Source organism: Setaria italica, chromosome VI (assembly GCF_000263155.2).
Source record: "Setaria italica strain Yugu1 chromosome VI, Setaria_italica_v2.0, whole genome shotgun sequence".
Lineage (NCBI taxonomy): Eukaryota > Viridiplantae > Streptophyta > Magnoliopsida > Poales > Poaceae > Setaria > Setaria italica.
In genome coordinates this window covers 7,269,945-7,286,755 of record NC_028455.1, presented here as the reverse complement: position 1 = coordinate 7,286,755, position 16,811 = coordinate 7,269,945, and the positions used below count along the sequence as shown (strand labels likewise).

The following is a 16,811-nucleotide window of genomic DNA, read 5'->3' as shown; positions in this document are numbered from 1 at the left end:
TAGAGACTTGACTTGGTGATCTGTTACTCAGAGCACAGAGGACATTCTGACACAGCTGCTTTAAAAAAAACAAAAACAAAATCTCTGATGCAGAAGCTGTAAATCTGTAACTCATGCAAAATCGCCATGGTTGTCCTCAGAGTCAAATCATGCTTCAAATCCTGTTTCGGATACGTTACGTTGAAGAAATACTCCTGCTGTAACATCTGCCAGAAGTGTCCAAAACCGACGTGAGAAGAAAACGAAGAGGCGACGAAGAACCCAGCGAGGAGAGGAGAGCTCGTGGCGCCCACCTGTTCGCGTGCCCATTTGCCAATTGCCACGCCACGTCATATTCCTTCCGGTGTTGTTCGGCGCATGATTGGGGCTCGTCGTTCCGTCCTCGTCATCGTCTTGAATCTTTGATTGAGTTGGCAATTATCAGGGTCTTGGTTGGACACAAGTCGAGGTGCAGAAAAGCTCCAAAGCTCCACACGCCACAGCAACGGAAACTGGGTGCCTACCTCTGGACCCACATGGGTCCACCGGGTTTTCTTCTCTTTTGTATGTGCTTTGTGCCACTCAGTCACTGTGCCACCCTATTTCAGTCTAACATAGTAGCACCTATATTTTTTTAAACGATTTTTTTCTCTTTTCTTAGGTAACATCTAATTTCTTTAAAAAAACAACGTGAATATCACCTTTTTTTTTATTAAGTACAAGATCTATGGTTACATTTGAATTCGGTTGGTGGTCAGCAGAGCAGGTCAGAAGTCTGAAGTCTCTTGGGTCCAACACGAGCTAGAGCTACAAGCCTACAAGCCGGCTGCCCCCAATGGAGGTACGATTTCAACGTGTAACCTCGGGCCTCGTCACGAGGTTGCAAGCCATGCCATCGGCGTGCCTGGTCAGCTGGTCGTCGACGGCGACCCAACAACCCACACCGACACCAGCAGGCGAAGAACGCAATTTGCGGTTTCGACTTTCGATGCTCAATAGTAATTTCCAAGCTTTTATTTGGTCAAAGCATTCGTGCAGCCAGTAAAGTTTTTTTTTATAAAAAAAACTATCAGTTTCATATGATTCAGGCCATGAAGCTGCCAGGCAGCGACGCGCAGGCGGCAATGGATGGTACTGAAATGAGTATCAAATGTACAGGGATTCCATTGGACAGTTTTAACAACCAGAGAATTGAACAATCCATGCTGCAGCAGATCTGGCTGCAGATTCCCGAATCCACAGAGCTCCAACACACTATGCAAGCGGAGTTGAAATCGATTCAGCCACAGCCAGTGGAAATCCCACACGGATCTGCAGCATTTCTGCCCTGTATCATGAACACAAGCCTGCCCAGTTGTACACTGGAGGACTCTGGATCCCAGCACGGTCTCATAATCCTCCAATATGCAGTTGGGCTGGCACAATGCAAAGGAATTTTCTTCACAGTAGCTAACCTAAGCACAGTTGTAAGATTAAGGAGCACTTTTCAGAAAACGTCATTATGCAGAGGGACAGGCAAAGGTGTGCCAGCCCACCTGCCAGAAATCCAGGCGCTGCTGTCCAATGCAACTATGCAAGAACCTTCCAAGCTTCCAACAAGGCAAAAGCATCCAGGTATCACGGCAGCTAATCTGTCTACATAAATGCATTGTTGTATACTTTATTATTATGTGCATGAGGTCATTATTTCTAGCCCTATATAAACTATCCTGACGTGGTACCAAACTGCAGCTCAAATTTGTAGTTTACTCAACGGGCCTCCTTCGGATGGCAACATCCCCAGAAGGCACCAAGCCAATCCACACACTTGCCATCTTTTGTATTGTTGCCCATAGCTTTCCTTGATTACTACAGCAAAACTAACATCAGGAACAAGGGTTAGTCTGCGGGTAAGGGAATAGGATACCTGCAAATGCAAAGGTTGTGTCTGTTTGCATCCCCTTGGATTTGACAAACCTGTCCTGATAAACCTAGGGATAGTGGTAAAGTAATGAACCGGGGCCTTGATCCAGGTAATGCCATCCTGTCAATGAACTTTAGACAATAAAGTAAGATCAATGAGGCAATAAAGTAAAAGAGGAAAGGAACCTAGGTTTTATCTAGACTCTGCTTATGTGTGTGTGTCAGTTTTAGTTGACTAGCCAACCTCTGAAAGTTCAGTCACCAAAGATGGAGTAGAACACAATGGTTATGAGAGTGATCTGGATTCTGATCTGGTTCCTTCCTTATCCTAAGAAACTTGCTGATTTGATGAAAGATGATGCTTTCCCAAAGCTACAAGTTACATATAAAGATGCTAAGCATAAAGTTGCCATTATGTAAATGTAAAGCAAATGTTCTGGGTGTGATTTTTCTCTAAGAAGTGAGAAGCTAAATATTCTTCCAGGACCACTACTAACAGCATGGAGCCAGGGGTGGTGCACCATCCTTGTCTACACCACAAACTGCCAGTTAACCACAGCTCGTGGTTCCTGAACTGAGTGTAGTCTTATCCAGAAAAAAAAAGTTTGCATTTGCAGAGTTAGTGGCCATCAAATCAGGTGCTGAAATTTTAGTGTATTCTTACCCATCAGTACAAGGCTACGAGCACACAGCAATGTAAAACCACTGAAGAAAGAAAGTCAAGTAGTCATCCTATTCATTTCCTCTTTCATCAAGAAAACTTACAGTGAACCTGCTACCTATCTGTATCTACAAAGAATTCATATGTAAAAAAATAGATGATTCTAATAGAAAAGAAGAACATGAAAAACCTTAAGACTAACATTTACCAAAGAGCAAATCACTCTTCTACCTAACTCTTTTTTGTGTTTCTTTCCCTGTCTGTGCATCTCCATGCGGGCAATTGTGAGCCGTGCCAGATCAAATACAGTGATTACCCATTATCTACCATGGAAGACTTCCAGTATCTGGATCTGTGAAAGCTTTATGAACAAAATCTTTAAGACCGGTATCATATACTTCACAGAACCGATGCGGCCAATCCTCTGGTTCCACCGGCTTGGTCCCTAATCCTGGTGCCCTGTCCCTGGATCCAACATTCTCCTCATCCTGCCAATCTGCAACATAGGTTGCGACACGCCCAGAAAACTTGTCCTTGAACACCTCCCAAACTTGGTACTTGTAGTGGTTGATCAGCATCACTCCCTGACCAATATTCACATACCTCACCCCTTCTTTCAGGTGGAAATGGTGCACCACATTGATAAGTGATGGGTTTAATGCGTCTGGCCTGACAATTGACTTGTGGCGCTCCGGCGCAGCCAGCCGGCAGGTGTAGCCTGTTGTGACGCCTTTCTTGGGAATTTTAGTCCGACCTGATGGACCAAAGCTGTGGCATGCAGTCCTGAGCTCACCGATCCTCGGCCTGTTTGAGTAGTTCTGGAGAATATCTGGTAGAGTCTGGTTGCCAGGGAAGTGCAAAAACTCGTCGACATCGATGAACCCCACCCACTCACAGCTCTCTCGGGCCCTGAGAGCACAATGTGCAAAACCAGCCTCCTGAGACTTCATCCATGGCCACAGATGGCGCGTCACATTGTACCTTGATGGATCCATGGTATTGAGGACCTGCTCAATGTCATCATCACTGTTGTTGTCATAGATGAACCACCGCTCCACACCGATATGTGAGTGGTAGATGATCCATTCTTGGAGGAACCTTGCTTGGTTTCGCAGCATGGTGCATACACACATTGAGTGTGCCTTTTGCCGTCGATGCCTCTTATACCGAGGAAGTGGCTCTGGTTCAGCAATTGAGGGAAGTGTAGAATCCCTCAGGCCCTTAGTCCTGATGGAGACCAACATAGGTTTGTCATCACTGTCTCCATTGCCATTGGCATCCATTGACATCCTCAGGTACCGGCGAATGCGAACTGGTGTCACACACCTGAAAATCTCCTGTGCTGCAGAAATCAAAGGGGAGGTGAGCACATGCTTCGGCTTCGATAGGTCCCGGCCAAAGACGCACTGATACCGTGACGCCACACCCAAACGGCCTGGACGGAGGTTCATCCCCTTAGCGAACACAACGGTGGAGTTGTCCCTGCTGTCAACAAGTGCGGTGTACACAAGCCTGTCCCATTGTAGCGGCGCCACTGGAGGTGACAGGGACAGGGACAGAGAGACGTCCACACCAGATGGCTCAGCAGGGCAATGGACGACGCTGGATCCATCTGGCAAGGACACAGCCAAGAGGGCTTGGTGGCGCAGCTCCGAGGAATTGGCAGGGGAGTACAGACACTCAAACTGCTCCGGAGCTGGCAGCGACGACCCGTTCTTGAGGATCAGGAGAACACGGTCCGGAAAGGCAACCGCGTGCCGGATTTGGACTGACGGCAACACGGTGTCCGCACCAACCCCAGCTTGCCGCGCTCCGGCATCAGAAGAAATGGCGCTCAGCGTCCCCGACGGCCACGCCGTCCTGAGCACCGGCCGGAACGATGCTGCATCAGAGACAAGAGAATCAGCACCTCGCGCAGAAAAGAAACGAACCAAGCGGATTTAGCATGCTTGAATTCAGAAGCACCAACACACACATTCTTCATGTGACGACGTGATCTTTTTCCTGTTCTAGTACTAATCAGTCAAACGCAAAACCACCACGAGTATAAAATACAGACGTTCCAAACCCAGGAAGGCCAAACTGCTCCTGCTCCCATGAACTCATTAACAAACGCAAGAATCCAAGGAGAAAAATTGCAATTTTGCGCGAGTGGTAAGACCCCATCAGATCTATGCAACCCCCACAAAAAGGAGCCGACTTTTTTCTCGACTCCCCAACAACGAACACCAACCACATACCAAATTCGTAACTAAAATAATTTTTTTTCATAACCGAAATCATTGTTAATCCCACCAGGCTCCAAGCACAAAGATTACAGTGACAACACAATTCCGGCGACCAACCTAAACCCCACCAAGATCCAATTCACGGCAGAGGAAGGCAGAAAGCCGAGGGAAGATGGGGAATGGGAAGGAAGCCTCACCTCCAATGACGTGCACGCCGCCGAGGACGACCACGCCGGCGCACAGGAACGCGAAGAGCGCCGCGAACAGACGCCGCTGCGGCCCCGCCGCCGGCGACCGGTGACCCCTCGCGGCGGGGGAACCTCCACTGCCTCCCGCCGCCGGACTACCCTTGCAACTCCCGAGCCTGCTCAGCTTCCTCTCCTTCGCCGACATCGCCATCGCCGGCGCCTGTCGCCGCCGTTCACCACCACCGCGGCCGGAGCAGCAGCCCAGATCCCCAAGCGGCGGCAGAGAGCCTCACAGGCCACAGCATCCGCAACGCGCTACCGGGCGGCGGGAAGCATCACGCCTCGACGCCTCTCTCCGCGGTCGGTTGCCGTGAGCGGCGAGGAGGCGGAGCGGCGGCGGCCGGCGAATCCGAAGCGGTGGTTGCGTCCGCAAGGAAGCTGGTTAGACTCCCCTGCTGCTGCAGAGTGGCCTCTTGGGCAGTTTATACCCGGCGACCACGAGTCTGACGGGTGGGCCATGGAGGCTTGCCTATCCCCACATGTCGGTGGGGGGAGGCCGCCCGCGCAAGGCGGTGGGGCGGCGCGTGGCTGGGAATGACGTGTGGGCCCGTTGGACAGTGCATCGGTGACAGGTGGGGTCGGGTCTAACGGCACGGGCACGTCCGCCCAATGGGGGCGGCGGGTTCGTTGGGTGGTTAGTTTCGGAGGGACGCGGTGTATGACAGTGGGGTCAGTGTTTGTGGGTCCACCGTGTCAGTTGCTGAGGTGGGGATGGGTGTTGGTGCTGGGTGATTGGAAGGGACAACAATAATTGGTGGCACATGGGGAAGGTCTCTAATTCTGTAATTCTGCTTCTGCCTGTCTAATGGGAAAATTATTTATTTCAAGAGAATATACGAGTAATGTTTCTCATGTAAGAGCCAGGTGTTCCTTCCATTTCCACTCTCTCTTTTTTTTTTTGCTTTGTTTTAAAGCAATTATAGACTGGAGACAAAAGTACAGTGAATAAAAAAGGTCAGATTTGGCAGAGCATAGAAAGAGAGTGCCATACTGCCATGAGCCCCTGATTTAGCATAGCTGGATGTAAAACTCTGATTCATGCTTCTAGAAATTTTAATACTAGAACATAAGCTCCTGGTTTTCAGCATGTTTTGAACTATAGATACCCACAAATTACTGGTGCATATTAGTTCCAATTAGTTTTAGAATGTCAGGTTCAATCTCTAGTGTCCCACTTTTACATCAGTTGATGATTAATTACCTGCCGTCTAATACTTTTTAATGTGAGTATATATGCTTGTTGTCTGATTGGTTAAATGGTTGTTGCATCTGGACAATGAAAGTTTCTACGTGTTCATTTTTGTGGTCACAAGAACTTTCATTTGGACCATTATCTGCCCTACTTGATTGCAATGTTTTGGCATTTTTCATATGCACGTGAAACCTCGGTCCCTTTCCTCTAATGCCAAAAGTCATCTGAATTATCAATTCCATTGCATTTGAATTACTCAAAATACTGTATCAGATCAATTCACATTTCACAGCTAATTGCACTTTTGCAGAAATGTTTTGACCTAAACATAAGATACTAGCAACATGGTGTAGTTAGTTTTTTTATGATGTTAGATATAAATTTGCACCTGCAAATGCAATTAATAAGCTGTCCTCTGCTCATTTTTCGAAAAAGAGTAATACTATAATTTTGCCCTTGGTCCTGATCTAGGAAGCTGGAGGCTGTAGACAAGTATGCCCTACCTCAAAGGGCAAAAAAAAAGGTCAAATGTGGTCCACTAAAGGTTCATCTATACATATTAATCTCTGCCTTGATCCCTGTTAATGACCTGTACTTTGTGTTTGTTTGTTTGTTTGTTTGTGTGTGTGTGTGTGTGTGTGTGTGTGTGTGTGTGTGTGTGTGTGAGAGAGAGAGAGAGAGAGAGAGAGAGAGAGAGAGTTGTTCCTGAAAACTTGCATCCAACTCCAACCAATGTGGAGGCCATACCGGAAAAGACATTTGTCCTAGATAGTAAATACTTTATTGACTGTCCTATTGTTCCTGCAATTGTTTTGCCTTTCTGTACAATGCAAGACACATGGCCTGTGGGAGTCCATATCTTCTTCAGCTACTCTGAAGAGTGAAGACTCTGAACTCTGAAGCAGCACGTAAATTAAAACATTTCAGAGAATCCGATCACTTGTGAGCTATTGATGCTAACTGCTAAGGCTACTGGTTCTGTAAAAGTAGCTGCCCGTATTGAATTTATTGGCATTAAAATCTCACGAAGAAATAAAAAAGTGTCAGATCATATAGCAGTAATTGAAGATTTAGTTATGCTTTATTTATCTCCATTATTGACAGTTTGACACCATTTAAATGGAGCATGCCATGCTGATGAAGAATTTTTTTAGGAAGCAGAAGTACCTGAACTGAAATGCAAAAGCATGGCAAGGATATTTCTGGTCAGAGTTTGTTAAAGCGCCAAACTGTTTTCAGAACTTTTTTTGGACATGCACTACTCATGACAGGGAATATCAGAATGGAGCAGCACATGATCTTCAGGTTGAACTGTGTGTATAAAAGGGCAGCAACATAAGCTTGAAGCAGTGCAAGCCAAACATCTTGTTAGGTAGCTCTGAAGGTAAGAGTTGTAGGAAACTGAACTCTTCCTTGTCAGTGACAGACAGTTTCAGGAGTTCAGTTTTCTCCAACATCTTATCTTCAGCGCTTCTATCAGTAGGCATCGACCATTGCAGCGTCAAGTAGATGTGGTGAGTTGGCTACCATCGGAATTCAGAGTCAAAACTTGGGCAGTTGAATCTGAGTATTGGATGGAACCAAATCTTGTTGTGAAAGCGATGCTAAAGACTTGATTTCCTCCAATATCTCATGTTCAGCTGATCAAATGATGCGTAGTGCAGATAGACCAAACTTCTCTGAAGAATTTGGAAGCTGAAGGTGAGTATTGGATGGAACCAAATCTGCAGCTATGCACAAGATTTGGTTTCCTCCAATGTCTCATGTTCAGTTGTTCAGATCGATCATGCGTAGTGCAAGTAATGCAGATACACTAAACTTCTCTGAAGAATTTGGAAGCTGAAGGTGAGTGTTGGATGGAACCAAATCTGCAGCTGCGCAAAAGATTTGGTTTTCTCCAATGTCTCATTTTCAACTGTCCCAAATGTAACTTTGGAGGTGTTGTCAGAGTCATAATCATCCATGAGTGACCGCATACAGCATTCCCAGTAAAGGAATGAAAGAAGGAGCGAGCTCTTTGCATCCATTTGGGAAAGGGATTCTCATCTGAACATTTCCAAGTTCATAATTGACATGTCATATGTGCAGATTCGGATTGGACTGAACCTCCTCTGAAATCCAGTTCAGTTATTTTCCCTAGCCTGGTTAAATATTGCAAAGAAAGTGTGTCCTCCAGTAAAACCACTGTCTTTTTAAGGTCTTTGGACAAATATCTAAAAGTTTGGATGTACAAGGGACCTTCATTTAGATGGAAGTGAATGTGCAACAAATTTCCTGTAAAAAAAATACATATATCTAGAAGGGTACTGGAATCCAACATTTGGATTCCCTATCATTTATCATGTGATTGCAGGGATCATTTCAAGACCATTTTTGTATATAATATAGTATCAATGAAAGCACTACTACACATGTATCTCAAATGCTTATATGCAAAGAAAGCATTTCGCACATAGACTAATTTCCAGCAGCAAATGATTTTTGTTTCCTCCAGTGTCTCATCCCAGATGCAACATTTGTGCTGTTCTCGATATTATGGGTTACCATTCATGAGTTATGAGTAATCACACACAACATTTCAGTAGAGTAAGGAGTGGACTCTTTGCATCTACTTGGGAGTAGAATAACGCCGGCTCCATCTACTCTCATCTTCTTGAGCTGTGAGAAATAGACTGGTGATTTGCTAGTCACTAGCTGCTTTGACTTCGACGGCGGACGTGTGCATACTGCATAGGCGAATCCAAGGAAGACTTAGTGGGGCACATGCCCCCATTTAGATCGCAGATTCCAATAAATTTGAGATATTTCCAAAAATATATAATGGTTCCTGCACCAATAGTCCATCTCTCAATTTTGGTCTAAAATCCACTCATGACGACGCGGCCGCAGTGAAGGTCATCTGCTATGCTTCGTCTACAAGCTGTACCAGGACAAAATGTATACGTTTGTGCTGGATAAATACGGCGCAATCGTAAACAACCTGCAACGTTGGATTCGATGTTGAAGAGCTCGACACATTCTATACATTAGTGTAGAGCGCCTGGACCCTCCTCCGCATATGTAGGTGATACAAGTATATTGATATTGTTTAATTAGTGGTCTCGTACATTGATACGTAATCTCGTGATGACCTAACAAACAATCCGTGCAATGTATTTTTAAGTTATTTCATAGTAATTCTATTTCATTAATTTGTGTATAGAAAAAATATTATGAGTTGCGTGGCAACCATAATTCATGGAGTAGTTATCTCATAGTTCTAAAATTTAGCTTACGACGTGATTATTTCATGAAAGAACAATATTTTCCTTTCCCCTCACCTTCTTTTCTCTACATCTACATGGCGCATAGGGTACTCACTGGTGCAACAATGTACTTGCGCGCTTACCAGCTCAAGTAGTACCAGCCCCGTGTTGTCTAGGAGAGGCCGAGAAGCAAACTAGCGTCCAACCTAACCTCAGAAATTCCAACCTAAAGTGGACCCAGTGAGTCCTTTCGAAAAAGAAATCCGAGTCTCCTCCGATGTGTTCAGAAAAACACAGTGACCCCGTTTATTCTGACATTAAGAAACTGTATATTCATTTGCTGCATGTTTGCAATAAAAATATACAACTTTTGGGGCAATCGATTTGGTTTCCTCCAATGTCTCTCATCTTTAGTCCCAGATGCAATTTTCGGAGTGTTCTAAGGATTATGGGCTACCATTATGAGTTATAAATGACCACACGGAACACTTTCAGTAGAGCAACGAGTGAAATCTTGGCACCATTCGAGAGTAGAATAATTGGCATACGGTGCGTTCAAATTCAGTTAAGCAACATTCAGATCGGACTGAACCTCTTTTGATCTCCAATTCGGTGGTCGTCTGTCGCCCTTATTTCCATAGCTTGGTAAATTACTGCAAAGAAAGCATGTCCTCTGACAAAACCAGCATTTTTCAGTGTCTTTCAACAAATATCTAAAAGTTTCAATTTGTCCTGCATCTGATCTAATTGATGAAAAAGGTGTAATAAATTTCCTACAGCAAATACCACTAGCTAGAAGGATATTGTATAAAACCCAATATTTAGATATCTTCATCACATGATTGGAATCATTTCAAGAGTCGATCAGAGATCCCTCTCCTTTTAATACTAACGGGAGACCCGTAGCAACCTGCATGGACCCACCCTGACCCATGACTCATCCATGTAGTCTCCCTTCTCCCTCTAACTTCCTCATCTTTCTCCTCCCCACATCCTCCTCCAACTTCCTCCGGTCCGCCTAGCCACCGACCTTCGCCTCATCGGCATCGCCTCCGACAATGGCAAGGCCACCTCCTACCACCTCCAACCCCGAACCCCAAATTCCGAAGCTCTACTGAATCCATCGATCAATTTGTTCCTTCTTTCCTTTTTTGTAATCATCGCTACCTTTCCCGGTCAAGAGGACTCTCACGATAAGCTAAAACGAGAGCCCTCTCATTTTAGATTTTACCATCAATACTAGGTATATGCCTGTGCGTTGCTACGGGCCAAACAAATTCCCTCTATGAGCATCAGCATATCCGTAATGACGTACAACAATGAAGACATACACTTTGTCCAAAATGGAGTTTTATAACACATATATGTGCTCGTGCGGTTTCAGTAGAACCCTCATAATATACCACATCAAATTGTGTTTAACTGCAATACTGAAGGCGAGAAATTAGCTGAATGCACATGTGGTTGACATAGATAAATCATTGAAAAATTCTAAAAGGTCCAAAATATTATTTACAAGAAAAAACTCAAGCTTCCATGGTATTTCCGATTATACACAAACGATTTTATTAGCAATACAAGGGTAGTTCTTTTTATCTTCTATTTGGTCCGAATCTATTTAACTTGACTACCATAGAGCTAAACAAAATCTCATGCAAGAAGATTCATGTGATACACTGGAAGATGTAGGGAAGATATATATGATCCACTATTCTCTATCTAATATTCTTTTGCTTATATGCAAGAAGAAAAAGAACTAAACACCCTCTCCTTATTATCGAGGGAAACATCATCCATCACATGTATATCCATTGTGCTCGGCTCTTCAGCATCACACCAAGTTCAGAACTTGCAAAATCTTGCCTCAACGCCTCGTGTTTATGCCACAAGGCCAACCAAAGCTGTGACCAATGCCTGCACAACTTTGCAGAACTTGTATCAATTTGAAGATGTAAAACAGAGAACTCCAGGGAAAGGAATGTTCAACTATGTATGATAGTTGTGATTAACTATATGGGAAAGGCAAGTGGCTGAACTCAGATATGAATTCATGCAGGAAAAGCGTATATGAGACAATGATATATAGATTGTAAAGTTTCTGAAGAAACAAAATCATATAGTCATCATGCAACAAAAGACATTGTCTTGTAAATACAAGTACTCGACTATATCTGTCCTAAAGCATCATTTTATCTATTTATCTAAGCAATCTAGAAGTTAAAACACACAATCTAGATAAGTTCATATAAGCTATATAAGCTAGTGTTGCAATGTCATTTATATATGTCATAGTGGATTTTCTTAGCACATCATCGCCTAATCAGCTCAACTAACAGCCGCAATATCACACTTCTAACAAAGTTACTTCCCCTGCCACATTGTCTGCATGCATTTGATAAGCTATTTAGCTCCTTCTGGAATCCTGGTAGGCCATTGAGTTCATTGTTTAATCTGACTGACATCCTCATAGCTTTTGTGAACATTTGTTTTCGAAAAAATAAGTATATATCCATACGACAAAAGAAAATATCTCATCCTGCCCACAAACTTGGTGCAAGTGAGCCTAACACATATCATAACTATAATTTTCCAAAAGAAAACCCACTCTAAAACAATGAAAACATGGTGCTGTAGATCTGTATATCAGAAAACCTGACAAATAATGGATAATCATATCATACATTCTATGTATTAGCCATAGTGATGTGAGAACTCTTAAAGGAAACATTCATGATAGCAAAGGACCGCCTATGTTCCTCTATCAAGAAAATGCTAGTTACACAGGGCATCATTATGTGAACACCTTGTTCTGATACTTTTATATAAAACACAAAGTGAAACCAGTTGTGACCAAAAAAAAAAAAAAGAAACCAACTAAGCTCTGCTATGTTACTGCACCAGCACTTCCTTTCTGATCTTTTGCCCTTGTTCCCAGATATTACTACTATCAGAATAAAAATACATGTTTGGCCTATAGGCACTCATCTTGTTTTCAACAGTAAAACAACCATATTCTCAGGGACTATTAGGGGGGGGACTTTCTAAGATGAGTATCTATGCTCACTAAAGACACATAAAGTAAAGGGGAAAAAAGCAAAGTACCTCTTTGGTGGTCACATCACCTGAGTCCTGAGTCTTCATCTTTGTTCGATGCCAAAACTGAGTCTCCTGCAGCAAGCTCTTTGTTGCCATTTCTCACTCTTCTTTTAGGTGCTGGTTTGGATGTCGCAAGAACAGAGAGACCACTCCATCTACACACAACTGTGATCAGAATTCAGATGCACGGCATAACCATGCCTAATTGTGTCGGGACATGCCTCTGACAACCCGACGTACCTAACCTATCCCTCCTCCACCTGTGGGGTTCTGACCATCACATTTTCTTGAAACTCGTGGTTCTCCTTAATGCCTTAGGAAAAAATCCTAAACATGAACTGATAAGCTGCAAGTTTAAAGCATGACCTATTATGTGCCTAGACAGGTTGCATTATCAAACATGCCCTCCATATTGAGTGATTGCCATTTCCACCTTTTCCAAAACTGAAAATACAAACAAAGAAAGGGTAGTATGGTAACATGTACTGGAATAGATTTCTGTATTCATCTGTGGTACTTCCTTCACTGGTAACATCAGTGTGAAATGCATCCTATGTGCATAAGCCAAATCATTTGCATGTCTGGCATATGTAGATCAAGTTGAAAGTTCAGAACTCTGAAACAGAAAGCAACCAAAAGAAGCTTCCAGAAAGAATAAAAGCAACCTTACAGTAGCATATGGCAAACATGAATGATTCCCCTTTCTTATAAAGAGAACTGGGTATAACCTTGTCAATACGAACAAGAACAGAAACATTTGACAGATGTATGCCTACCGTGCTAACCAATGTGACAGGTGAATACCAAAGAATCTTGCCATCAAAATTCAGAAATATGGATTGAAGGACTTTTACAAGTAAACTTGATGTGACAGGAAAATGTTGTGTAATCTAAATGGTACATTGATAATCGAGCTGATGGAAAAATGTTGTGTAAACTAAATGCTACATTGATGCACATTCAGATAGAACCCTTCAAGAAGTGCATCAGTTCAGAGAAACTGAACTTGAACTATTTACGAAAGTTATGCAAACTCTGAACAAAGCCTCGTTATCCACACATCTGGTCGGAGGACCGACCTGGGTTTTCACGAGCGTAGGCGGGTCCTGGAGTGCCCGTCAAGGGGAAAGATTGGAGTGAAGTTTAGTATGCTTTCTAAGATCAGAGGAGGAAAAGAATGAAGGTGTGGGCGGGAAGGAGGAGGCAAGGCCCCCTCAATGTGTATTCGCCCTGGCCAAATCAAGGATTTGGGGCTGATTGCAATGACATAATGTTTCAGCACTATGCTTTAGGGGAGATATGCATACTAATATTTTTAGTAGCAAGCTTTTAGAGAATTTAACTCTGAACTATTTTTGAAACAAACATGAGTGCCGGTTGCAAAAGGACAGAAATCTATTCCTTGCCTGTGTTCATTCTTCATCAGTATAAAAAGGAAGTGATTTTTGAATCAATCAAAACATTCCTGAGAAAAAAAGCGTGAGTCAGATAAGAATATCATATTGAGATATATACTTGATGCTACTAAAACTAATAAGTAAACTCACCCATACCTGGACGGCTGGACCATATTCCTGAAGTACTTGGTCCAAGACTGTCTGTCAGGCCACTTTTGACTGCAGTTGGAAGAAACCAAATCATGCACAAGCACAACCAATGCGCCCACTGAGCATTCAATATTTGAAACGCACCATAGAACAGGTTTGGCACAAGATCGAACAGGCTAAGCTGACATGTTTTAGCATACATGATATAATTTGGAAAGCAACCAAGAATGATTCAGATTATGCCTGCAAACATTAAGAGGTTAAAATGCTACTGAAGTACTGAATTCTGACATGGAGCAGAACTGACTATCTGTAGCATTTGTCTTGATAGCTGGTAGCCTTTCTTCAACAGGAAGTAAATAACTTGTAACCATTCATGAATACAGGAAGTAAATCTTTGTTATTTGAAGTGGAAGCTGGGGCTATTTTATCTTTTGGATTGATTTGTTTGATCAGAAATTCAGAATAAGACCCAAAAGCATAAAAAGCTACTGCTATACAACATGATGGATGAAATTCTCGAGGGCATGGTTGGTCCGTACCAATGGCATCGCCGCGGGTAAAAACTCCTCAATTCTACCTGTGCAGCACCTCGCCGGAACAACGCCTGCCCAGCCATCAGATCGCGACTTGCAACCACTGGCGGCAGCAGCGGCGCTTCTCCAAGCAGGTCACGGCATCCTCCAGACCCTCCTAATCTACAAATAAAAGGAATAAAATTTACTCATAAAACAATACAATCTCTGAAGAACATGCTAGTACTTGTGATATGTTCTTAAAAATGTGCTACAAATGCTCCTTGCCTCTTCTTCTCCAGCAAGCTAGCTCCTCTCAAGCAAAGACACAGTACCAGCCCTACTCCTTGTAGCCTCTCTTCTCCCTCTGCCTCCACCGAGCAAGCAATCACCAATAGCTAGTTTCTTTCTTTTTCTTCCTCCAAATGGGCAAGCAACAGTTCAAATCATGAACACACCTCCTCCTCTCTGTTGTTCTCTCCACCAAGACCGCAGCAGCAATCAATAGCTCTCCCTTCTTCCTGCCGACAAGCACCAGGAGCAGATCAGACATCCAGCTAGCCCTATACCACCACCACCAGCACGCTAACTCTATCTCCAAAATACTCAAGCGCCAACGTGACCATTCACCACCATGACATCACCTCTCTCTCCATCGACTTTAGCTGCAGCTCCAACCAAAGCACGCCATCTCCTCCGCTGATCCTCCTATCCGAGCGACAACAGCACCAGCTCCTCCCAATCCATCTCCCCCATGGGCAATCCAAGCCACGGCTAGCACCTCTGCTCTCAATCATGCAGCTGCAGGGTCTGCCGCTCATTATCTCTCGGTGTGGGCTAGAGAAGGGACGACGGAGACGGGGGCTGTGGTGGCAGCGGTTGTGGGGCGAGCTGCCCAAGAGACGGCCCTAACTTCAATGGGGCGGCACGGCGAGGCCACAATTGAATCGCCGATTCGGAATCGAGATTGGGACGCCGCCCCTCCCGTTGTACAGTATCCGCCGCCGGGATGGATCGGGGGGCACCGCCTCCCGCTGTCGAAGCGCCGCCGACAAGATGAAACGGGTGGGGCACCTCCTCCCGCTTTCCAAGCGTCGCCGCCGGAATGGATCGGGGGCGCGCTGGCGTGGGGCCGTAGAGGGGACGCGCCGGCGTGGGGCGGCCCGGCGTGACGGATGACGGAGGATATCCAGCAGGGGGCGTGCCACCCGGGGGATGCTCGGCGCAGTGGAGGAAGGAGGAAAGCCCGTGTCCCTCTCTCTTAGTTTACATCATCATCGCCAGCGGCGACTGCCCCGGTGCCCACGGGATGCATACAGCATGCCGCGAGGCGTGCGGCGCGGCGACGGCGATGGAGCCCATATACCAGCTCTGAGGTAAATTGCTATACACATCAACCATCAAGTAGTGACTGCGTGTGTTTTGAGGTGAGCGTATTAGTGGGTAAATGTTATGGTAATAAAAATTATAAAACGTAAACTTTTTACTTGGAGTTTTAGGCAGATCATAATGCAAGCTCAGCGCTCAGTTTCAGTAGTTGACGGTACCGACAGCCAGCAAAGCGCTTCATTCCAAATTTCTGTCTACATCGAAGGAAGCAAAACACATGTACAACATGATTACATACTGGATAATGCTCCTTTATGCAGGTCTATTTATCCTACCAAATGTTGTTATTGGAAATATCGGTCAAAAATTTACATTCTGCCAATGATGATTTGGTCGCGTTTGATATTCTAAAGCCATTTAGAAATGGAGCATATACCATGTTGATGAAAATCTTAGGCCAGTTTTGATGACAGATATGGAAAAGTCTTGTTGGTGTACTGTGTGTATTATGGCCCAATAGGCCCATGTAAGACATCTATATAGCTACCCTCTAGGGTTAACCCATAATCAATCTATTACCTTCTAATATGGTATCAGTTAGGGTTTAGGGTTTCCTGGTGACCGGCCGCCGCCGCCACCGCCGCCGCCGCCGCCGCCGGCCGGCGCCATGGCCGGCGACCCCCTTCCCCCTCCCCTCTCCTCCTTCCCTTCTCTTCCTCCATCGTGGGCCCAGGTTGCGACCGCCGGCCGGCCTCCTGCGGCCGCGGCCCTGACGGCCGTCGGGGCGGCTTCTGCCGCCGCCGCCGCCGCCCGGGGTGGCGGACGGCGCGGATCCCGCCGCCGCCGCCGCTGCGGCTCGCCGCGCGGGG

General features: G+C 45.0%; 1 protein-coding gene and 1 long non-coding RNA gene across 7 annotated transcripts; both read right to left on the bottom strand.

Moving 5' to 3' along the window:
• Positions 1-2,587: 2,587 nt before the first annotated feature.
• On the bottom strand, positions 2,588-5,406 carry LOC101771531 (glycosyltransferase family 92 protein Os08g0121900). The gene is made up of 2 exons (XM_004972921.3): positions 4,968-5,406; positions 2,588-4,424 (listed from the first exon to the last, which is right to left on the bottom strand). The coding sequence occupies exons 1-2, from the start codon at positions 5,167-5,169 to the stop codon at positions 2,866-2,868; spliced, it is 1,761 nt and encodes a 586-aa protein (XP_004972978.1). The 5' UTR covers positions 5,170-5,406; the 3' UTR covers positions 2,588-2,865.
• Positions 5,407-10,919: 5,513 nt separating this feature from the next.
• LOC101771266 lies at positions 10,920-14,791 on the bottom strand. Of its 6 annotated transcripts, none has more exons than XR_002678189.1 (6): positions 14,641-14,791; positions 14,243-14,341; positions 14,099-14,167; positions 12,792-14,016; positions 12,558-12,716; positions 10,920-11,369 (listed from the first exon to the last, which is right to left on the bottom strand). It is a non-coding gene; the product is annotated as an uncharacterized LOC101771266 (long non-coding RNA). The 6 variants fall into 6 exon arrangements; XR_002678188.1 differs by having other exon boundaries at positions 14,105-14,167; XR_001164405.2 differs by lacking the exon at positions 14,243-14,341.
• Positions 14,792-16,811: the final 2,020 nt, after the last annotated feature.